The 22893-nt window shown below is 62.0% G+C and overlaps 2 protein-coding genes across 13 annotated transcripts; both read right to left on the bottom strand.

Moving 5' to 3' along the window:
• Positions 1-17: 17 nt before the first annotated feature.
• Positions 18-6038, bottom strand: MPL (MPL proto-oncogene, thrombopoietin receptor). Of its 11 annotated transcripts, XM_074596455.1 has the most exons (12): positions 5676-6031; positions 3376-3511; positions 2901-3076; positions 2461-2726; positions 2228-2384; positions 1931-2060; positions 1592-1764; positions 1363-1505; positions 1048-1207; positions 778-865; positions 561-648; positions 156-466 (listed from the first exon to the last, which is right to left on the bottom strand). In XM_074596455.1, the coding sequence occupies exons 1-12, from the start codon at positions 5905-5907 to the stop codon at positions 269-271; spliced, it is 1947 nt and encodes a 648-aa protein (XP_074452556.1). In that variant the 5' UTR covers positions 5908-6031; the 3' UTR covers positions 156-268. The 11 variants fall into 11 exon arrangements, with proteins under 11 accessions (XP_074452549.1, XP_074452550.1, XP_074452554.1 ...); XM_074596448.1 differs by having other exon boundaries at positions 18-648; positions 994-1207; positions 2228-2403; positions 2905-3076; positions 5676-6038; XM_074596449.1 differs by having other exon boundaries at positions 18-648; positions 994-1207; positions 5676-6035.
• Positions 6039-6854: 816 nt separating this feature from the next.
• TIE1 (tyrosine kinase with immunoglobulin like and EGF like domains 1) lies at positions 6855-21268 on the bottom strand. Of its 2 annotated transcripts, none has more exons than XM_074596444.1 (23): positions 20680-21268; positions 19898-20185; positions 16213-16323; positions 15949-16104; positions 15720-15851; positions 15308-15448; positions 15000-15128; positions 14481-14626; positions 14182-14326; positions 13766-13924; positions 13437-13574; positions 13029-13319; positions 11675-11965; positions 10829-11142; positions 10518-10728; positions 10253-10363; positions 9953-10143; positions 9713-9826; positions 9478-9548; positions 9184-9224; positions 8964-9060; positions 8641-8740; positions 6855-8368 (listed from the first exon to the last, which is right to left on the bottom strand). In XM_074596444.1, the coding sequence occupies exons 1-23, from the start codon at positions 20723-20725 to the stop codon at positions 8297-8299; spliced, it is 3495 nt and encodes a 1164-aa protein (XP_074452545.1). In that variant the 5' UTR covers positions 20726-21268; the 3' UTR covers positions 6855-8296. The 2 variants fall into 2 exon arrangements, with proteins under 2 accessions (XP_074452545.1, XP_074452546.1); XM_074596445.1 differs by having other exon boundaries at positions 10949-11142.
• Between the last annotated feature and the right edge of the window lie 1625 nt (positions 21269-22893).

The following is a 22893-nucleotide window of genomic DNA, read 5'->3' as shown; positions in this document are numbered from 1 at the left end:
TCAAACCCAACCGCCGCCCGCTGCCATGGCGACCACTGCGCGCCGCGCCGCCATTGGCTGCGCCCCCCGGCGGGGCGGGGCTCTATCGCACCGGAACGGCTGCGCCGGTGCCGTGCCGCTAGTGGGTGGGTGGTGGGTCAGCGTGGGGGCGTGGGCATCGCCGCTCTGCTTCGCTGAGGGACAGGGACCGGGACGCCGCGAAGGAGGGGGGAAGCCGGGTGGTTGCGCGTTTCGTTTATTTCGGGGCATGGAGGCGAGGGGGAGCGGCTCAGGGCGGCCCGCGCGGGTCCCAGCCGCTCATGAGCAGGTAGGACTGGTTGGCGATGTCGGTGCCGGACAGCCGGCCGGCAGCTGGCTCCGGCGGCGGGGGCGGCGGGCCCGCCTCCCCCCGCGGGCCGGGCAGCACCTCCAGCAGGCAGGGCAGGACGGCCTCCTCCTCCGGCGGCTGCTTGTAGAAGCTGTTGGCCTAGAGGGTGACAGAGGGGGCGCGGTGGGGGCTGCCCTTGGAGCTGCCTCCGGGAGAGGCTCGGCAGCGGTGGGCCCAGTCCCGGCCCCCTCACCTGGCCGTGCTTGCTGCTTTCGTGGAGGAAGCTGCCCAGGGCGCGGTGCAGGTCGGGGACGGGGGGCCAGAGCTTCTGCTTCACGTTGCTGGGGAAGGGGGTGTCGAAGGCAAAGCCCAGTCCTGGGGTGCCCTGACGCCCCCGGGTAGGGTGCCCAGGGCTGGTGCTGGCCCCCCCCCCCCTTCCTCCCCCCACCTGCCCCAGGCACAGCCCTTACCTGTAGAGGGAGGGGAAGGTGCACCGCAGCCCCAGGAGCACTCCCGTGAAGAGCAGCGGCACCACCGTAACACTCGGGATGATCCAGCCTGCACCGGAGGAGGAGCGCTGGGACTGTACCCCCCCACCCCAGACCCGCCACCACTGAGCCCTTCTCAGCCCTGTCACCCTCTTCCCAGCACTCCCCATTCCATTTCCAGAGCTCTCAGTCTCCTACCCTCAGCCGTGTGGCTCCTCTGGCTGCAGCCTTTGCTCCTGCCCTGTCCCTTACCCGCATCGTCCGTGATGTCAACCATGACAGGTTCAGACCAGGCGCTCCAGCTGCCCCGGTACCACGGCCCGCTGGGCTGGGCCCGCACCTGGGCATGGTAGCGGGCACCTGGCCGTAGGTCCAGGACTTCTTTCCTGGATGCCTGTGGAACCTGCAGGACCTGTGGGGCAGAGCTGAGCTGGAGACAACGATTGCTGTGGGGCGGCCGAGGGGCAGCACTGGGGTGTGGGTCCATCCTGCCTGACCCCATGCAGGCCATGTGCTGGCAGCGGAGCTGTGCAGGGCTGCTCAGGGGAGCCCTGGCCATGCCTTCACCTTCCAGTCATGGCTGTTCTCCACGGCATAGCGGACCTGGTAGTCCAGCTGCTCTGCCAATGCCTCCAGGGGTGGCAGCCACTCCAGGCTCAGCTGTCCCTGTGACACCATCGCCTGCACAAGCTGTGGGGCATCTGTGAGCACTGTTGGGGGGAATATGTCACTGCCATGGAATGGGATGTGGGACACGTCCATGCCAGCCGGGGGCCACGGTGGCGGTGGGACTCACCAGCCTGGTGCAACCAGAAGGACTCCTTGAAGTAGCTGAGCGTGGGCAGTGCGTGGGGGCGGGTGATGTTCACCAGGACGGAGATGGCACTGCCAGCCCTGGGCTGGAAGGTGCAGGTGTGGGTGCCCTGCGCCCCCACGCTCACCTCCTCGCACTGCTGCCACGCGTCTTCCCTGCGTGAGAAGCAGGGAGCCAGTCAGCCCCACTGTGGTGGCCCCACTCCCCTCGCCCACTGCCAGCCTGCTCTGGTGCTGGGATGTGGGACACTAAGCAGGGCTGGTGGTCCCTGGGATGTGCTGCCCCTCCACCTGAGCACCAGGTCCCCAACATGCCCCTTACCTTGTGCCAGCCCCGCTCAGAGGAGGCCGGTAGAAGAGCTGGTGGGAGCTGTGGGGCTCTGTGGGGTCCCAGATCCACTTGCAGCGCACGTGCTGCAGGTCAGGGGTGCTGCAGCACAGCCCGATGTCTCCTGGGCAGGTGAGAACCAGGGCAGGGAGGGGGCTGCTTCCCCCCTGGGCCCCCAAAGCCTGGATGCTGCACCTTGCCTACCCCAGGACCTCCACCCTTCACAGCCCCAGGTGCGAGTACCTCCCCGCTGTGCCTGTCAGCACCCCAGTGGTGGGGATGGCCGCTCACCGGAGGAGCGGGGTGTCTCCGCAGCCACTGCCTGCGACCAGGGTCCCCAGACACCGTCCATGGAGGTGCCGTCGGGCTTGCTGCGCACCTGGATGTGGTACCTCACCCCTGGCTGCAGGTCCTGGAGGACCACCCAGGTGTTGGCCTGGATGAGCCCCTGCAGGAGAGGGGACAGGCTGAGGAGCGGCTGTGGACCCTGAATACCCCTGCCCTTCTCTGGCCCCTCCGTGTACCTGCCCCACTCCTGGGGAGGCTGCGGCTGCCCCAGCCATGGGTGCGTGGGTGCTGACTTCTGGGTGGGCGGAGGGGTCTGCCAGGTGCTGCCCGCTGGGGTCCAACGTGGTGCTGCAGGACATCTCTGGGGAGCTGGCAGGGCAGCACCGCACCTCGTAGAGGAAGAAGTTTGGGTAGTCGGCGAGCGGTGGCTGCCATGACACGTAGAGCTGCCCCGCAGCCCCAGCCCAGTGGGCTGTGATGTTCCACGGGGGGTCGATGAGACCTGCAGGGAACGTGCCGGGCTCTTTGCCCTCCTGCAGCAGCCCCCATCTTGTCACCCCCTGGTCCTGCAGGGCGCAGAGTGCTGCCAGCCCCCATGGTGGGCAGGAGGGCAGGGCACCCAGGTCCAGGGACTGTCCTGGGGCCACAGGGGTATTGCCTGATGGGAGGGACTCACCCACCGCGTCCACGCTGATCTCCCGCCAGTACTTGGTCTGGTTTGTGGTGGTGTCCAGGACACGGAGGTGGAGCTGGGTGAAGAGCTGCACGTCCTGGCTGGGGAAGACGCAGACGTGCCGCGTCCCACCGGTGCCATGGCGCCACGTGGAGACTGTGCACACTGTGGGCACATCCCTGAGGAACGGAGAGCAGGGTACTGCAGCACCCCATGCCTCCTGCCTGGGGTCACACTGGAGGAGAGGGGACCTGGGGCATCCACTGCAGAGCAACATCCCCATGGGACTGTGGGACAGACAAGGTCCCAGCCCTGCTGCAGGGTGTGTGGTGGCTGCTGTGTATCTCCCATGGGCTCTCCACCATCTTTCCTTGCAGCAGGGAGCCACCAGGATGGCACAGAGAGCTGAAGCACCCTGACCCTGCTGCTCCCTGTGCAGGCAAGGGGGAGGGTGGGCTGTGTCCCCACCACCTCCTACCTGCTGTACCAGTAGGAGAATTGGCACATCCCACTCTCTGCTGCCTCCTCCTCCTCATCCCAGAAGCAGGTGAGGTCCTCAAAGGAGTGGGAGAAGCAGAGGATGTCCTCAGGCACCCCTGCCAGCAGCGCAGCATCTGGGAAGAGCGTGGGTATGAAGGAGCCCCTGTGCACAAACCCATCCCCATCCCACCTGTGCCCCCCCACCCCACGCCTGCTGGCCAGCTTGCCCCTGAGGCCAGTTTATGCAGACAACTGGGTCAGTGTGGGCATAGCCATGGACATGGCACAGGTGCCCTCCACTAACTTGGCACGGCAGGGAGGGACATGGCATGTGTGATGGCTGCTGGCTCACAGCAGGGTCCTGGCTGGAGGCAGGGCTCCCCGCCGGCCGGCCCCACCGCTCCCCCCTCCTCAGCACACGGGGTCCTTTGGGACAAACAAACATCCCAAAATAGCCTTGCGGTCGGAGGGGGGCTCAGGGCCCAGTGATCGGGGGGAAGCACCCCTGCCCTGCTCACGCCGGAAGGTGCGCGGAAGTGAGATAAGGAGGAGCAGTGCCCCGGGAAGAGGGAAAGAGCCTCGGGGCTGGCGTGGGGGCGTGTGGTCCTGAGTGTGGAGCAGGGGGGGATGCTCAAACCCTGGCCTGGGGACTGCTTGGGGGGCTGTGGGTTTCTCTGCCCCGCTCAGCAAGCTGCCCTCCCTGTCATTGCAGGCATGAACTGGAGCATCACGCCCTGCAGGATCTCCATCCCAAGCACCGGTGGCTTTGCTGGCACATGGGTGCCTGTCCCTGTGGTCAGGGAAAAGGGACAGCCTCAAAATGGAGATGTGTGAAGGACAGGGGTGGCCTTGCTGCCCCCAGCATTGCTCCAGCACTCCCTTCTCCCCACTGCCTCTGCCCTGGGACCCGCTCCAGCCCTCTTCCTCATCCTTCTCCTGGGATGTGCCCCCTTCCCCAGGGGCTGCTCCCAGCTGCAGGACCCCATAACAAGCCCCCTGCCAGTGCCTGCCTCTGTTCCATGGGCTGAGTGTGTCTGTTCTCTGCTACATGTCCCGTGTGCTGCAAGTTGAGCCCACCCTGAGCGAAGAATACGGGACAGTCCCCAAATGTCCTTGCCACCTTCTTGGTGTTCCTCTGCTCTCCCTGTCCCTTCCCTTGCCCTGATCCCCCCAGCCTTGTTCCTCCTTTCCCAGCCCCATGTTGCCTTCCTCCCCCAGCCCACGTCCCCTTCCCACAAACCACAGCCCCCCTCCACCTGCTCTTCCCTTTTTGCACCCCATTGTCCCCCCCCCAGGCCTCGTGTGATGCTCCCAGTGCCAGGGGATGGGGGGGCCAGGTCCCAGCAGTCCCGTGGCACAGGGACCCATGGCATCGGTGGGAGGCCACGCTGGTCCTGTGGGCTACCAGATCATCTCTGCTGGGCACAGGCCGTTTCCTAGGAAGAGCGGCCAGACAGCTCTGCAGCCCACATCAGCCACGCTCAGGCAGTGCCCTGCCAAGCTGGCGGTGGGCTCAGGGCACTGCGATGTTGCAGAAGCTGCAGGCAGGAGGAGAACGAGCCCAACCCCGACCTTCCTCCCACTGCCCGACTCAAAATGTGCTCCCGAGCCTGCCGTGGCCAGAGACCTGGGGTGGGGCTGGAGAGATAAGAAGGAGATCAACAGGATTTTGTCCAGTTAATGCTTTTTATGCTGTCAGAGAAAGTGTTAAAAGGGCAAAGGAAAGGCTCAAAGAAAGCGTGGACAGGCCTGAAAGCGGAGAAAGTCGGGAAGTGCCTCTGCCAGGTGCAGCAAGCCAGGTTGGGGCTGGCTACCAGCTGAGCTGAGGATGCCCAGTGGGGCAGTAAGATCACGCGAGTCTGGTGCGGGAGCATTGGCATTAGCCTGGCCGTGCCACCGTGTTACCCGCGGTGCAGCGCCGTGCCCTCATACGTTAGCTTGAATTTTGCTCAGACCCTCATGATTGTAACTCCAAGAACATCTGATGAGTGGGGACCCCCTCTACTACCTGCGTGGGACTGGGAGCCCCAGGCTGCCGTCCAAAAGGGACGCCTGGGGGCTGCCAGGTCCTGCCTGCAGAGAGCAGGGATGTCCCTTTGCTCCGGGCACCCCAGGGTCTCCCACAGGTGAGAAGGGCTCTCCACCGCCCACCCTGAACACCCCCTGCACACCCTCCTGGGATGTCCCCTCCCCAGCCCCGCAGATTTTGGCTGCTGTGGGGTGCTTGCTGTCCGTGCCCGGCATGCCAGCTCCCTGCTGGCCCATCTTTTGGGGGAGAAAATGGCCCCAAGGACCTACCTTGGGATGTCACTGGCTCGGGGGCTGATGGTGGGCTGTGGAGGCTGAGCAGGATGGCAGGGAGCAGCGAGGGCAGCCAGCCCCGCTGCAGGCAGGCTGCCATGCTGCAACCCCTGTGCCGGCGCTTCCTACCGCCCTGGGAGCTGCAGCAGCTCCTCCGGGTGATACCTTTATCTGGGAAGTGGTGGCTGTGCAGCTCAGGAAGCCTGGCTGGAGGCTCCCCCCGCCCCATCGCCGGCACTTCCCCGTGCCTGAAACCACCGTCCCACAGCCCCTCCGCCGCCAGCCGCAGTGCCAAGAGAGACTGCTCCTATCAGATAGGCAGCACGTCCTGCCCTTGTGGCTACCGGCACGCTGGGAGGCTGGAGTAGGAAGAAAAACAACCCCTGAGAAACCAGGGAGGCCCCCCCATGGGGCAGGGAGGGCAGGGCAGGCTGTTGGGGGCTGCAGGCACACGGGACCACGGGGCACGGGGTGCCTGCTCTGGCTCCATCCTGCCCTGTGCCCCCTGGCGCTGGTGTGTGCTGGGTCTGCTCTGCGTGTCCCAGTGGCACTGGCCCAGCGGCTGTGCCGGGAGGAGGGCTGCAGGCACAGGGGACATTGGCAGGGCCCACACAGATGCTAGCAGTGCCGGTGCAGGAGCAGGGCCACCATGGTGGGGTCCTGCAGGCACGCTCAGCCTCTTGCCAATCCACCGCCGCAGCATGGTGCGAGTGGCCGGAGGGGTGTCTCACCTTGCCAGGGTACAACCCTGCGGCACAGCCCAGGGAGCACCAGGCAGCGAATGAGGAGCTGCTCGCACACGCGTCCCCACCACGCCAAGGGTGGGTTGGCTTCTCCTTGCCCTGCAGTCAGGGCCAGCACTGGGGGCAGCGAGGGCAGAAGGGAACAGCCAGCACCAATTTGTCACAGTCAAATTTTGTCAAACCAGTCCCACTTCCTTCTCCATCCAGCTATTGGGCTTTGCCGTCAGGGAGGCAAAAAGCAGAAAGCCCTTGGTTTGAGCAGGGCTGTTGACGCTGCCTCAGACGCTGTTCCCAGCCAGCAGCAGAGGCGGTGGCACACGTCACGCTACCTGCGGGGGCTGGTCCCCGTCACCCTTTCACCCCCTCAGTGATGGGGCAGACAGGCTGCTTTCTAATGGCTGCAACGGACACCAAAGAGCAATGGAGACCAGAATGGGAAATCAAAATGGTATTGACAGGGTTAAAACACCTTGTGGGGAAAAAAGACTCATGCCCAGACGGGCAAATGCAAATGCCCCTGCCTTTGGCTGGGATAGCAGGCTCCGGAGAAGCAGCCCTTGCTTCCCATGGACCGCGGAAGATGGCTAGATGGGCGGCTAGATGGGCAGCTAGGTGGCACGCTGAGGGCTTAGGAAGCTGAAGCCAAGAGAGATGAAGCCCACCCACTGTCAATATAACAAACAGCGGCAGCAGCACGGGATGAGGGACGGCAGCCTGGGGCAGGAGCTCCCACGGGAGGGTCAGCGCGGAGCCCAGGCGATCCTCGAGGGACTGGCATGTAAGAATCGCCCCAGTGGCACGCGTTCGAGTGGCTGGACGAGCAGGACGGTCCCTTTGCAAGACACAGGGAGTTACCCGAGGGCTTGGCGCAGGCACTGGGCAGGCGCCGTCTGGCCGGGGTGGGAAGGGTGTGGAGCTGCACAGCCCCGCAGGGACCGGATGGAGGAGCGGGGCCATCCCAAGGGAAAGCTACAGGAACCGTTTTCAAGCATGCGAGAGGCAGCTGCGCAGAGGAAGGACAGAGTCTGTTCACCACATCCCTTGGGGACAGGACAAAGTCTCAAATTGCAGTGGGGGAAGATTCCAGTTGGATACTAAGAAAACCCATCCCCATGGCATGATGAGATCTGGGGCTTGTCTTGGGGCGCTGGGGCATCCCTGGGGATCATCAGAGGACCCCAGTGGGGAAAGGTTCCCGAGAAGTGACCACCATGGAAGCAGACCGTTGGGGCCCTGCATCCTCTTCCTCGGTGCCACCAGAAGGGCAGAGTTGGGTCCCCACCTCCCCTCCTCTGGACCCGGCGTCCTGTTGCACTATGTTTATTGTCCATAAGGCAGAGCTGGTACCTCCAAAGGATTACCAAAGAGCTGGAGGCTGTGCACAGCCAACGCTGTCTGTCCCTTGTGCTGGGGTGGCCGCATCCCACGCTGGCAGCGATGCTCACAGCCCCACTGGCACCACGTCAGGCCCAGAGCACGCTGAGAGCTGCAGGGCGGGCAGCTGCTGGGCCGATCCTTCCCCTCTCACCCCAAAACTTGGCCATTAGTGTCCGTGGGCTCAGGTAGCAGCACCCTCTCCTGCCCGCTCTGCTGCAAACACCCTGCTGCTGCTTGTCCTTAGGGGCCATCCCAGCATGTCCCCCAGCAACGTGGGGCCATGTTGGTGGCTGGTGGCATGTCAGTGTGGCCAGCACACAGTGGGTGGGCAGCCAGGGAGGGGATGGCACAGTCCTGCTGCCGGGAAGACGCTCTTGGGAAGGGGCACCGGCGTTTGGCTGCTCTTCCTCAGAGGGGGACAGGCAGCCCCTTGTCCCCACAGCACTGTCCCAGCAGGCTGGGGCCAGCGTTGCCCCTCTGCGTGGTCCCAGCGCAGCCTCATGCCTCCTCGGCGGTGGCATCGATCCCCGCGTAGGTGAAGTTCTCGAAGAGGGCCATGTTGACATAGGCCTACGGGGGAACCCCAGTCAGAAGCCGCTTGTGCCAGGTTCCCCACCTACCTCCCGTCCGGGCTGCCACACTCGTGGGTGCTGTGCCCTGGGGGGAGGCGATGGGGCTCCCCACACCCAAAAAGCGATGCTGGGGTTCCCCCCACACGTGGTGGGGGGGGTCACACAGGTTCTGCTGCTGGATGTGCCCTCCCTGACCCCAAGGGATGCCGCAGCATTCAGACAAGCCCTGCACAGAGAGGGCATCCCTCCCACTGAGCTGCTGCCACTCACCTTCCTGGCCTCCAGCATGCGGATGAGCTGCATGGAGATCTGGGCGAAGGGCGGGCGCTCGTAGGGGCGGTCGCGCCAGCACTGCCGCATCAGCTCGTACCTGGGGGCAGAGAGCCAGCGGCGGCTCAGCGTGCATGGGGGGAGAAAAGCTGTTTGTGGGAGGTGGGGGAAAGTAGGCAGGAAACTAAAGCCCGAAAGGGCGTTTGAGGTGTGGGACAGAGGGGAACCAGGCAGAAGCTATTGCAAGTTGGTGGGAGCCCCGTGGGGCAGTGGGGTCAGGGGGACATGGGTGCCACCATCAGCCGGGCTCTCTGCCCACTTACACCTCGTCATCGCAGTTGCGTGGCTTCTCCATGCGGTAGCCCTGGGGCAGCTTCTCGTAGAGCTCGGCACACGTCATCCCGCAGTAAGGTGTTCCCCCTGCAGCCAGAGACACACAGCTGGCTTTGGCGGGGACAGTCCCCAGGGTATCCCCTCCCGGGCTGCAGGAGGACCAGGCCTGCAGGGACCCAAGTGGAGGTAAGGGACACAGAGAATGCTTACCCAAGCTGACGATCTCCCAGAGCAGGACGCCAAATGACCACCTGAAAGAGCAGGAGTCAAGGCTGTGATAGAGGCCCCAGCCATGCCCGGATGATGGGCACGGAACAAAGCCCATGGTGGAGCGGGCAGTCAGGGCTTGGGATGAACCAGCAGCTTCCCAGGGAGATGCATCAGCATCAGCTCCCACCCTTGCAGCACCCAGAGCAAAAGCGTCGCCATGCTGGCGACCCTGGAGAGGGATAGAGGCGGCTGCAGCCATGCTCCAGCCCCAGTACCCCCGCCTGCAGGACTTACACATCGCTCTTGGTGGTGTACACGCTGTAGTTCAGGGACTCAATGGCCATCCAGCGAACCGGCAAGCGGCCCTGGGGAAACAGAGAATGACCGTCAGGGGAGGGAGCATGCCCCACAGACAGAGGGCAGCCGTGACCCAGCTGGTCCCAGCATGGTGGGTCATTCCCACTGGCAGCGGGGGTCCTGCCCACCATATCAGTGCAGGCCCTATGGAGATGCATCGCTCCTGCCTCACCATTGTCTTCTTCACATAGACCTCCTCCCCTCTGGAGAGGCCGAAGTCAGCAATCTTGGAGGCCAGATTTTCTCCTACCAGGATATTCCTGGCTGCCAGGTCCCTGTGAATGAACTGAAGGGGTCCAACAGTCAGCAGGAGCCACACGGTCCCTCCTGCTGGCCCCAGGGGTCTTGTGCCCAGATGGGGAGTCCCCAGGCCCTGAGGAAGGATGCTCTGAGGGGCTTGCTGGGGATGTACCTGCTTCTCACTCAGGTACTGCATCCCCTTGGCCACGTCTGAAGCAAACTGGAGGAGCTGTTGGGAGGTGAGGGTGGAGGCAGTGCCGTGCTCCTTGGCAAAGGCTGGGTCTGTCTCCAAGACTCGGCTTTTGCGGAGGAAGTCAAGGAGGTTTCCGTAGGGAGCATATTCAATGGCGATGTACAGGTAACCTGGGGGGCAGGAGGAGGTTGGGCTTGTGGGGATCTCCCCAGCAAAGAGGAATACGCACCAGGTAGGGGCTGCGGGGCTGGGGAGAAGGAAGAGCGGAACAACGCTCACCCTTGTTCTCACAGGCACCCAGCAAGTTGATGATGTTGGGGTGATGTCCCAGTTTGCACAGCACCTCCAGCTCCCCGGCAAAGTCCCGATGGTCATTCTCCGAAGCAAACTCTGGAAGGAAAGAAGGGATGGACACCTCAGTCCTACAACAAGGGCCCTTTCTTTGCTCCTCCACCAATGGCTCCTGCACCTCCTCAGCGCCGAGCGTGGCCCAGGATGCAGCTGCATCCCCCAGCCCACCCTGCCTGCCTACACCCACGCTCACCTTTCAGCATCTTGATGGCCGCATTCATCTTCAGGCCATCCTTTTTGATCATGGCCCTGATGACCTGCCCAAAGTTGCCCTCCCCGATCATGTCCTCAAACTTGATATCTTCCCACTCCAGGATAGGGTAGCTGAGGGGCTCGGGCTGCGGCTTGGGCCGGCGCGTCAGGGTCAGGGTCCCTGAGTTGAACTGCAGGATGGTCTCTTCCCCCTGGCAGATGGGAGTGGGTGAGGTTAGAGGCACTGGGCACCCTTCTGCCCACGCGGCAGTCCCGGCAGGGCAGGGTGGTGGACAAGGCTGGGCTCCGCACCCTCTCTGCGTGGAAGTGAGGTCTGGCTGCGTCCTGGCTGGAGGCTATGGAGCGTGACCTGGATCGGGCTGGGACGTGGGGAGCTGGGGACATGGTCCTGGCAGGGCAGGCGGCACTCACCGAGCCAGACTGGTACGTAAAGGTGCGGCGCCGGTGGAAAAAATTCTTCTTGATGAGGAAAAGCGCCAGGAGGGCAAAGAGGATGGTGAGGCAGGTGACGGATACGGAGCCAACGATGGCCAAGAGCAGCTGCTGGTCTATTCCCCCCTGCTCGGTGCTCTGGCTGCCCAGGCTGGGCGGCACGCTCAGCGCTCCTGTCGAAAGGAGGGATGGAGGGTCGTGGTCCATGGCTGAGCCCTGCCCAGGCTGCACGGGTGGGCAAGCACCCATAGCAGCCTTCTCCCAGCACCCTGGGACCCCACAAAGATATAACAACCACATGCCAAGCTCCTGGTGCCATGGTGGCACAGGGGTGAGGGTGTCACTGCCTGGGCCCTGCCACCGAATTTGCCAACTTCTGGACCTCCAGCCACCTCTGGGTCCAGTCACCAGCTCCAGTGCCAGCTGTGCCCTGCTCTTTTAGCCCCTTGTGCACTGTGTCACCCTCTGGCCAAGGCAGAGCCACTCTGTGGGTGCCATGCTGCCACCATACCACCCCTGTCCCATCAGGACTAGGAGAAGAAGGATTTCTGAAGACACCCACAAGTGTTTTGGGCTTGGGCTGATGCTTCAGAGCCACTCTTTGAGGTTACCATGAGCACCCCGGTCACTCTTTGCTGACCTGGATGCTGAGCCCAAGCTCCAGTGGAGCCGTGAGTCCCCTGCTTGCTGGGACACCCCTCTCACCGTCCCCCAGGGTCTTGGCTTTCACAGGCTGGCTCCATTCCCCCGGGACATGGGAGTTGGCCCGGACGCGGAACTGGTAGCTGGTGCTGGCATTGAGGCCCCCGACGATCTTGGTGGTCTCGGCGCCACTGTCGGTGTCGATCCACTGGGGCTCGCTGGTGCCCCCCACCTGCTGCAGCTCCACGATGTACTTGGTGATGCCCCCATTGGGGTACTCGGGGACCTGCCAGGAGAGCCTGACGGCAGTGTCAGACACGGACTCTGCTGAGAGCGACCGTGGGGAGGAGGGCCCTGGGACAAGGAGAGGAGAGTGTCAGCCCCAGGACCGGGCTCCTGCAGGGTCTGAGCACTGGTTTGAGGACCAGCCCCCATGGATGGCAATGGCAACCAAAGCCGTGCCAGGTTTGAAGGACGTCCAGGGACTCCTGTCCCGCACTTAGGTGGAGGCAGGAGGAGGCACGCATGGACCCCGGGGCCGGGAGTGGCTCTCTGGGTACAACAATGGAGCAGGACTGCACCCACAAACACTCCCAGCCTCAGGGACCGTCAAGCTAGACATCTCTGTATTGACTAGCTTTTGGGATATTTTCTTTCTTCAACCCTTCCTCACACAGGGCAGGTTTTGAATATCTCGTCATTCCTACTGCCTCCTCTGAGCCTTCTCCATCCTGCCCACATCCCTAAACCCAAATCCTCAAATCACACAAAGTTTTAAAAGCAGCAAGTGGAGAAACCTTCATGTCCTCCAAGCCTGATGCTCATCAGCCCTCCTAACATGTAGTGGCCAGCACCGAGCCACACTAAAGGCCTCTTGAACTCCTTCCCCCTTGGCTGCCAGGTTGGTCAGGCTGACGCTCCACCTCCCCATGGTCTCCCACCCACGTGGGGGGCTGTGCACATGTGTGTGTGTGTGCCCACAGGAGGGACTGCAGGTCTCCCCAAGTCCTAGTGACCATCCAGGCAGTGGGGTTAAAGCAAACCAAGGGGAAATAATTTCTTCACGCAATGTATAATTGTACCGAGGAACTTGTTGCTATAGGGTGCTGTAAAGGCTGCAAGTATAGACAGGTCCATCAGGGCTTGGGCGGGGGTGCGGAGGACAGATCTGTTTCTGAGCATCACTCATGATGGCCTCAATGTCGTGTTTAGCTTAGGAGGTTTCTCAGCTGCTTGTTGCTGGAGGGTGTGGGGTCTAGCAGGGAAAGAAGAACCCATTTTCCCCCAAGCAGCTGTTCATGCTCTATCAGAGATGGGATACAGGAGCAGCCGGACCTGGGGATGGTCACTGTCACAATTACAACTGATTTATCATTGTAATTCCCTGCAATAATTCCCTGTGCTCTGCTAGACTCACCTTTGCTGTTGATCATGACCTTGTAGAGGTCAGAGGGGGGCCCCAGGCTGGCGCAGTGGTACACCAGCACCTCCAGGCCATACTCCTTGTTGAACTCCAGGTCCCCGATGCGGGCAGAGAGCACAGAGATGGACGTGATGTTTTTCTCACAGACTAGCCGCTTTGCGGAGTCGAAGAGGTGGACAATGAACCCGTGTGCCGGCTCGTGGTTACTTGGCAATTTCCAGTTAACGTGAAGTGTGTTTTTCTCCTCTATGGACCAACCTTCGATCACAGGCTTGACTGTGGGCTCTGCGAACAAAAAGGCAGCAAAACCTCACGGCACATCAGCACCAGTGCTTTGCAGACCCCGTGCCATGCAGGGTTAGGGGTAGGGTCAGGGTCAGGGTCAGGGAGTTGGAGGCTCACCAAGGCACTCTGTCACCATGACGGCCTCAGGCCCCTTGCTGCCCTCCCCACCATCCCCTGGCCGGCTCAGCTGCACCTTGACGATGTAGGCGGTCACCGGCCGGAGGTTCATGAGGGTGATGTTCTCGCTGTTGTCGACTGTTGGCCAATAGGACATGTCAAAGCGATGCCCATGACACACAATCTGCCCTGCCACCGGCATTCTCCTTGGCATCACTATGGGGGTCCTGGGATGGAAACCTCTGCCCACCCCAGACCCTCACTGGTTGGGGCAGCTGTGCCCTCCTGCCCAGGTCCTACCTGTGCCCCCAACCCCAGCAGACACATACCCACAATGGATGACCACGCTGACGTATCGTCCTTGGGCTTGTAGAGCAGCTTGATGGAGCTGATGGGTCCATCACCAGAGAAGCAGTCCACAGGTGACACCACGAGCTGGCGGCTTTGCTTGGCCAGCAGCCGAGGGGGGCTCAGGGGTGCAGGTGGCACTTGGGGGAAAGGAGGGAATGACACCAGTGGGACTGGGAGCAACAAGGGCCAGAGTGCGCGTACATCTGCCACCTCTTGGCTCCTTCCAGCTTCATCAGGGAAATCTTTAATCACCACCCAAACCTGTCTGCTGGCACTGCGGCACACGATGGGTGGTACCCAGCCCAGTGCGTGGGGTTTGGCATTGCCATACTGTGCTGTCAGCCTCCCCCAGCAACCCCAGCTCGTCCCACTCATGCCACCACCCCTTCCTCACCTCGGATGTTGACCTTGACTTTACGGCTGTCCTGGCCCCCAGTCGTGGAGACCCGGCACTCCCATAGCCCGGTATCTGCCTTTGTCAGGTGCTGCACCTGAAACTCACAGGTGATCTGCCCCGGCTCGATGATGGCTTTGATGAGCTGAGGGCACAGAGGGTGCTGTCAGCCCCCCAGCTCAGCCCCCTGGCTCCCCATGCTGGCCTGAAGTTGCCCAGCAGACTGGCGGGGACACGGGTGCTTTTGAGGGAGTCGGCACCACAGGGATGGTGGTGGGGCAAGGGCGCGGGGGAGGTACCTTGAGCACAGTGCCGTCAGCCTTGCGCAGCTCCACGCTATCACTGGCAGGCAGTGGGTTGCCTGTGGCCACACAGCTGACAACGGGCTCTGAGCCCAGGTTGAACTCCAGCTCCGAGGCCAGCTGGGTGATCTGGGGGAACCGGTCTGGCACACAGAAATCAGCGTTAGGGCTGGCCCCACTCCTCCCCAGGCACAAGAGAGGCTGGCACCTTTCCCCGCTCCCGGCTGCAGCCAGACCCTGGTGCCAGGAGCCGGTGCCAGATGCTGTGGTCCCCATCCCACATGGCGGGCTCAGCGATGCTCTCAGCACGGCTAATCCCAGGGGGCCAGATTAGATGGTCCCCTTGCATCACCCTCGTTTCCACAGGGTTGGGGGCTATTTCTGCAGGCAAGGATGCTGCTGAGCCAGCTGGCGAGGCCAGTAGCTGATGGCACCCCCAGACACCGATGAGGAAGGAGACGGCACACACCCAAGGGTGGAGGACAGAAACCCACCGCAGCCCCGCGCCAGTCTCACCTGACTTCTCACAGTGCTGCCCATGCCAGCCCGCCGGGCAGACACAGCCGCTGAAACGGTTACAGCTGCCTCCATTTCGGCAGGCACACCCCAAGGCGCAATCGGGGCCGTAGTATCCCAGGGGACAGGCTGCGGGAAGAGGAGAGCTGGCTGCTACCCCTGGCCGTGGTGCAGGACCATGGAGGCAGAGACCGTGGGCAGCTGGTGCAAGGAGCAGCGCAGCTCAGCCTGCACCGGCCCTCAGGCCGGGAGAGGTTTGCGATGCCCAGGCTGGATGGGTGAACTGATGGACACCTATGTCCCTGTACCTTGGTTGCAGCGGGAGCCTCTCCAACCCGAGGCGCAGGAGCAGCCGTAGGGGTCCGGCAGGCAGAAGCTCAGCCCCCTGCAGCCCTGGGCTCTCTGGCACGTCTCCTGGCAGTTGCGGCCAAACTGGCCTTCCCGGCAGGCTGGAAAAACAAGCGTGGTCTGCCCTCACCCTCCATTCACCCATGCACACGCACGGCATGGTGCCAGCTCGGGTACCTCGAGCACCGTATCGTCACCTCGAGCACTGTATTGCCACCCCGAGCAGGCACAGGAGCTGTGTCCTGCTGAGAAGGTGGATGGTCCAGCCCTGCTCCAGAAACAGGGGAGGTTCTGGAGAGTTTCTGGCCACTGTGCCTGGGTCTGGGGGTGCAGCGGGGTGCAGCTCCTGCTGTTGGGCAGCCCGGCACCTACCTCGCTCGCAGCGGGTGCCCATGAACCCGGGAGGGCAGACGCATTCTCCGACATGGTCATGGCAGATGCCGCCGTTCAGACAGTCGGGACAGTCCTTCTCACAGGATGGTCCCCATTTCTTTGCGGGGCAGGCTGCAGAGAGAGCGGAGGGGGCGCAAGGTGGCACTGGGCTGGAGGGCAGGGTACGGCCGCCTGTCCCTGCATCCCGGGGAGCCAGGGCCCTGCTCACCTCTCACGATCAGGCGGTAGAAGGCGCTCCACAGAGGGCTGTCCCCCATGAACGTGGCACTGTAGACACCATTTTCGCTCACGCTGACGTTGGGGAGCGTCAGGGTGACGAGGTCGCCCCGCACCTCACCCCGGTCCGTGGTCTGGTAGTAGGTACCTGCAAGGGGGCAGAAGGTGACCTGGGCCCCCCCCCCACCCCTGGGGCTGGCACCAGGCACCGGCTGGGAGCAATCCCAGCCCTGTGCCTGCTCTTGGGGCCACTTGCCATTTCTTTTCCACATAACATCCGTCTCCTTCCTCTTGAGGACCCTGGCAGAGAAGGTGGCCGGCTCGGCGACGTTCACTGACTGCGTGGCCTTCACTGGGAAGAGGTGGGCTGTGGAGAAGGAGGAGAAGGAGGAGAAAGAGGAAACGGAGGAGGAGGAGAAAGAGGAAAAGGAGGAGGCGGAGAGGGAGCAGGCTGAGCAGTGGTCACTCCCCAGGGAACTCACACCCAAGGGCAGTGCCGGCACCCCCAGACCAGCCACCCCAAAACACAGCCCACCACATGTTTCTGCTGGGACAACATGACACACTTCCCTGCCCGCCCTGTGTGGGAGCTGGGACCCCCTCAAGCCTCTGCAGCGACAAGCTCTCCCATCCTGGCCCCTCCGCCCCCGTGGGCAGACACAGAATCACAGAATCACAGAATCTTCATGGTTGGAAAGGACCCTTAAGATCATCGAGTCCAACCAAACAACCTACAATGTCTGCCACTAGAGCATGCTCTGAAGTGCCACACCAAGGACACCAAGGAGCAGGACGGGGGACCCTGCCCTCCAGCCATCCTGCTAGCCCCAGCCCAGCACGGGATGACAGTGGCCGTAGCCTGGGGAGGTGACAGCTGGGACACATCTGCACTGTGCACCCCACTTGCTGCCAGCTCGGGAAGTGCAGCGTGGTTGCAAGCCACCCTATGTGACTAGTGGCCCTGTCACGGCTGTTTTCCTGATTTCCCAGGTGCTGGGGCATGCAGCAGCAATGAACTCTCAGAGTAATGTGAGTCAGCCAGAGCCCAGCCTTGAGCCCAAATGGGGCTATAAATACGTCAAGGCCTGGGAAAACAAGCCCTGGGCGTGCCAGGACAGACACAAAAGAGGGCACGGGCGGGCGCTGGCACTCAGAGCCTGCCAGCACGCCGGCTCGCACGCACCAACAGCAGCCACCCCACGTTGGAGCTCAGGCATATCCAGCCCCAGGTCCTGCCCTGGCGAGGCTGGGGGCCGGGAGGAAGCGGCACACGCCGCAGACACCCGGGGAAGGGCACCGCAGGTCACGCGTCCCGGTAATTCCCCAGAATGGCCTCCCCACCTGTCCCTCCAGTCGGGATCTTTCTGCCACGGACTTTGCAGTGCCTTGTAAAGGGTACACAGATGTGGGCGCCGTCCATGGCTGCTTGTTCAGCTGTTTGTAACCACAACCAGTGGCACAGGTCCCCGCAGAGACCCCGTGCCATGCCAGTGGGGACTTCCCCACATGACAAGAACCGCAAATTAACTCCTATTCTTGCCCCCTTTCTTTTAGTCAGTTATTTACCCATGCAACACATTCCCCCATCCCCTGGGTGCAGAGCTGCTACCAAGGAGCCTTTGAAAGGGAATTTTCCCACTTTTCTCCAGGAACCCAAACAGACTGTGTCAACTGGGTCATCCACAGTGTCCCCACCGCTGCCGCCCCAGAGACGGCACTGAGGACACTGCAAACTCACGCTCTTTCTCCGGGACCACACAACCACAAATTCTGCACTTCATTATGGATTCTACTAATTTGCCTTGTTCTGATTTGGGTTTACAGGCCTGTGACTCCCTACTCAGAAAGCTTTTAGGAAAGGCTGGCGTCCCACGAGGAGCCTTGCCGCCCACCCTCGGCTCACACCACGCCCAGTCTGGCAATGCTGTGCTGCTTTGTTCGGCTATTTATTGCCTATCTCCCGCTATCAGCACTGGCATTTCAGACAGATACCCCAGCAAGCTTCCCCAGCTTCTCTATTGTGCACATGGATGCAAAAATAAAAGGATTTTGGTTTTCTGCAATTGTTTTTCTGGGCACCTTTGTGCTGTGGATATTGTAAAAAATAGTTTATTGCCGAATTTAAACCCTTCTGAAATTGCTCCTCAGGATCTCTTTGGTCTGCTTCACTTTGTTTTTACAGCAAAACTTCCAAAGTTTATCACCCTTCCTATGTTCTTCTTCATGCATGACATTTTGGGAGGTGCCAGCTTTCCTCTCAGCATTCCCCATCCTCTGCCTCATCACCCTGGCCTGCTTTGGTGCGCTCTTGGGCTAAACAGGAGAGACAGCACGTGCCAAGCCTCCCCGGCGGGTTCTGGACACAGCCCTCCCTCCCCCTGCGAAGATGTAATTTTTTTTTTTTTACTTTTTCCTTTTTTTTTTTTTCACTTCTCTAAATTAAACAGAGCAACAGCAGCCTGTTTGACACTTGGAAACAAGACACTTTTTTGGCACTTGAAACTCCAATCATAGAATGTGTTGGGTTGGAAGGGACCTTTAAAGGTCATCTAGTCCAACCCCCCTGCAGTAAGCAGGGACATCTTTAACTAGATCAGGTTGCTCAGAGCCTCACCAAGCCTGGCCTTGAACGTCTCCAGGGATGGGGCCTCCACCACCTCTGGGCAACCTCCTGCAGGGGCTTGGACACAGACACTGACCCGCTCCCCCACAGCACTAATTTGGCCTGACTAAGTCAACCCAGGAGCTGGGGGCTGGCTTAGAACTCCCCCACCATTGGACACCCCGTCACACCAATGGAGCCCCAGAGCTGTCACTTCCCTCCATGACTTATATACGGGGATATTTTAGGTGGTGCAGAGCCTCCTCTGTGCTCCTTGACCTCTGCCGCTAGACGTGCCCCCCCCGCTCTCTCCCAGTGCCTCTGCCTCCCTCCCTTGGTGCCTCCGTGCCGTTCTGCTTTCCCAGGCTGGCTGGCTCCATTTCCGATAGGATCACTGGCCATTTTTGGATCAAGCCTCTGTCCAAGGACACAGGCTGGTTCCTGCTCCTTGGAGGACGCTTGCACCCCACCAGCAGCCTCTCTTCCCCAGCTTGGAGATACTAGAGCTGCTTGGTAAAGCTGTGTTTTAACACAGGCAGAGAATCTTCTATCCCTTGCCCCCTCATTCTCAGCAAAAGGTCATCTGTTTTAGCCAAAACTTTCTAAAAAACAACTAGAAAGCATCCTGAGGCAAACACCTATCCCAGAAAATTTCAGTCCTAATAGTTTTGCAAAGTCTCAAGCACGGGGGGAGTGGAGGTTGGGGCGGCAGTGTGGGAGAGTGCCCCAGGTGGTATCCCTGCTGCTGGCCGGCCCAGGGAAGCCCTTTCGACTTATATGGCCCAAAACGGGAATGGGAGACAAGACCTCAGCACTGCCTTGGCTGCCGTGCGTCCTGGCAGTGCCTCTTGGCAAGACCCCACTGCCAGAGCAGCGATGTGCTGCTGCCACATGGTGCTCGCCAAATGGCGCTGCTGGACACGCGCCCCGGCACTGCCTCCTCCCTGGGAGCCTGTGGTGGGGGCACGAGGCTGGCATGGCTCCTATGGGCTGCCCCCTGCCCTGGTTAATGATTTCCAGACCCCATTGCCTCCTCCAAGGGCACCTGACTTCCTCTTGGACCTTGCCCTGCTCCCGGGCACTGTTCCCAACCCAGCTGGCTGCCTGTGCTGCCGTCCGTCCCCGCACACCTCCACGGGGCTCGGCCATGCTCCTCCAGCTGGACATCCCTCCCCTCTCCACCCCGCTGGTGCTGGTGGACCCCAAACCTAGTTCCTGGCTCACCACTGTTCCTCCACCACGCCAGCCGGCATCAGAATTGCAAAGCACGGGGCAGGTAGCTCCCATGTGGACCCAGCCAGCAGTTGGGGGGTTGCCCACCGCCCCCCCAGCCACTCACCATTGTGGCTGTTGTGTACGTAGACCACCTGGGCCTGCTCAGTTGGGGTGCGCCCCAGGCAGTAGAGGATCCCCACTAGGTCGGCCATGGAGAAGCCCCTGGCCTGGACATGGTTGCTGCGGTTGCGGTGGTTTTGGAAGCCCGTCTTGGGGTGCGTCATCACGATCTTGTTCTCCCGCTCGATCTGCAGGTAGCTCACGTCGCGCTCCCCCATGACGCAGGAGAGGAAGAAGTCAGAGTGGGACAGGCTCTGCACATTGGCGATCAGGGTGATGTCCAGGATGGCCCCTGGGGCAGGGGAGCACAAGGGCATGTCACGGCTGGACAAGGGCACGGCCATCCCAGCCCTGCCTCAGGGCCAGACCCCGTCATCCAGATGTCACCCCCTTTCCGGGACATTTTTGTCACCCCCAGCCAGCCCAGGAGACACAGCCAGGTTGGGCGCAGAGCCGTCGGGATGACATGGTGGGCATATCCACCCTCCTTTTGGAGATCCCCACGGGCTCAGCCCCCCGCCATGAGCCAAGTGTGCGGCAGGACGGAGGTCTCGGGGTCCTTCTCCTCCCACAAGCTGCCCACACCCCAGCCCCATGCTGGGCAGATGCCGGCAGGGGAGGGCACTGCTGGCCGCTGAGGTCTCCAAATGGCTGATCACAAAGGGATGTTTCCTCCCTCCAAACCCTGCTCTGATGGCGCCACTGAGCTCCCACAGCTGCCTCGTCCCACCAAGACTCCCTGGGGCAGGGGCTGCTCCCTGGGGCAGAGGGAAAGAGACGATTTACCTGCCAGCCATGGGAAGAGAAGCAGAAGATAAACCTGGAGTCCCATGTCCTTGGACCTTGTCCCGAATCTGGTAGAGGTCAGAAAATCCACGGCATGTCCCAGCCACAGAGCTCAGAGCTGGAGGCTGCGGCTGCCTAGGGGCTCCACGTCAGCGGTGGCTCAGGACCTGTGCTCCCTGCCCATGCCCTCCATCTTGCCTCCGCCTTGCTGCTTGGCTTCCAGGGCAGCTGGAACCACCTCCTCTGGTGCATAGCCTGGGCACGACGAGGAAGATGCCCCCGTCCCTGCTTGCTTGGTGGCCACCCGGTTGCTCAGGAGCAGGGCTTGGTGGCGAAGAGGCTACTGAGGTTCCCTGCCCAGTCTCAGCTCTCCCGGGGAGCTGGTGCCCGCACCTTCAGGGCTAGGACTGTGTGCTCAGGGTCCCCAAGCCATGCTGAGCTCCCAGCCTGGCCAGGAAGTGTCCTGACCCCCCTCCTCACCCACTGTGCAGAGGGTCTCATGCCCCAGCCCGCCCGGGCGGCAGCATTCCCGTCCCCTCGGCGCAGCCCCGTGGCTGACGGCTGTGGGAAGGGCTCTCTGGAGCAGGGAAAGGAAAGGGGCCAAGGGGCCGTGGCTGGCGGCGGCGGCGGAGCCAAATCCTGTTTCCCATGCGGCGTTTCCTGCTCTCCACCCATTGTTCGGAGACGGCCCTGACTCCAGGAGCCGGAGGGAGCTGCCCTGTGCAGGCTTTTCCCCGGTGAGCGGCGTGCGGCGATGCTGAGGCCATACACACCTCGTGACACCTTGGCCTCCTGCCGCCACGAGCCAGGGTGCTGAGGCATGGCCCCACCTGGGCTCCGTGTTTTGCCGGGGCCTGACTCACGCCTGCAGCAGCCTGTGATGGGGCCACTGTCTGGGTTGAAATGGGCTGAGCGGGAGCACCGGCACGGTGACAAAAAGCCGGCCAGCCCACATGGGACGGTGGCCACCGCCAGGGAAGAAAACCCTCCGCGTTGCAGTAAACATGTCTGGGAGGAAGTGGAAAGCAGCAGAAAGCCTGGCTTTCCCCAGGCGCTTTCCCATGCACAGCACCGGCACGGTAACAGCACAGCACGGCCCCGCTGCCCCCCCAGCCCCAGGGGGTCGCACACCCAGCCCTCCTGACAGGCTGCCCCGGCCTCTGGCGGGCTCCAGGCTCTTCGCCTGGCAAACGAAAGGCGAAGATTTCCCAGGAAATCACCGTAAGCTTCACCCGCCAGACCTCACGCTGCTTCACAAATCGAGCTGTTCCCACGTGAAAGCCAGGGCTGCCGGGGAGCGAGCCTCATGTTTTGGTGTGTCCCGAGCCCATGCCATATCCGGCCAAAAATCTAAAGCACACATGGAGAGGAAGGGGAAATCCATTCATCACTTCCGACTATTTACAGCGCGCTCCAGAGCCGCGCGGTGCCCACGGCATGCCGAGGGAGAGATGGCAGCGGGCAGGGGCTCCCCCAATGCAGCCACCCGGCCACCCTGCGACAGAGGGATGGAGAGGATCCGACAAAAGATGGACACCAGATGCAGCTGCCCCCATTTGCCTGGAAAACTAAGCACGGTGCTTTGCTGTGGGCTGCGCATAGGCGAGGGGCTCTGTTTTTGGTAGACCCCTGGGGCACTTGAAGCACAGCCATAATGTCGGTGTGGAGCATGAGGCCACCCCGCAGTGGAACGTGCAGGGGCTGGGCAGCTGAGCCTGGTCCCTCCTGCCATCGGTGCCCTCCTGGGCCACCCCTCATCCCCGTTTGCCTGGCCAGGCCCAAGCTCATTTGCAAGCACGTTGGGTCAGGGACTCATCTGCGCACTCAGTACAGCTGCAGGAGGGGGACAGATACACAAATAGATAAATAAATGGCTTCTTCCCCTAGTTCAGTGGCTGTAGGGGCCGGTCACGCTCAGAACTGTAATTGCCACCGTGCCACTGCGTGCTTACACGTCCTGCGCCTGGGGAAGCAACTCGTTCTGTGCTCCCCCAGCAGCATGCAGAGCCGTGAGTTACGGTGTGCTCTGTGAAATGTCCTCTGACACGAGGATCCGCTTGAGGACAGGATTATTTACCCAGAACAAACACGCTTTATTGGAGGGCTTTGCAACTGCAGGCCCTGCAGCGCGCTCCTTCGGGGAGCACAGCATGGCCGCTCTTACTGCTAGAGGGGAACCAGCACATTGCTTTGCTCTTTTGGGGAATGGGAGCC

The sequence above is a fragment of the Larus michahellis genome, chromosome 8, assembly GCF_964199755.1.
Source record: "Larus michahellis chromosome 8, bLarMic1.1, whole genome shotgun sequence".
NCBI classification, from domain to species: Eukaryota; Metazoa; Chordata; class Aves; order Charadriiformes; family Laridae; genus Larus; species Larus michahellis.
This window is presented reverse-complemented; position numbering and strand designations above follow the sequence as displayed.

What these genes read in the sequence shown, in the direction of transcription:
- MPL (XM_074596446.1), bottom strand. Translation starts at nt 5,907, where the DNA reads ATGGGGCGGGGGGAGCCTCCAGCCAGGCTTCCTGAGCTGCACAGCCAC. An exon ending in CGAGCCAGTGACATCCCAAG is followed by an intron (nt 3,512 to 5,675) that starts GTAGGTCCTTGG and finishes CGCTCTTCCCAG; the next exon opens with ATGCTGCGCTGCTGGCAGGG. An exon ending in GGAGACACCCCGCTCCTCCG is followed by an intron (nt 2,061 to 2,227) that starts GTGAGCGGCCAT and finishes TCACCTGCCCAG; the next exon opens with GAGACATCGGGCTGTGCTGC.
- TIE1 (XM_074596444.1), bottom strand. Translation starts at nt 20,725, where the DNA reads ATGGGACTCCAGGTTTATCTTCTGCTTCTCTTCCCATGGCTGGCAG. An exon ending in TCTCTTCCCATGGCTGGCAG is followed by an intron (nt 20,186 to 20,679) that starts GTAAATCGTCTC and finishes CCCCTGCCCCAG; the next exon opens with GGGCCATCCTGGACATCACC. An exon ending in CTGGGAGATCGTCAGCTTGG is followed by an intron (nt 9,061 to 9,183) that starts GTAAGCATTCTC and finishes CTCTGGCTGCAG; the next exon opens with GGGGAACACCTTACTGCGGG.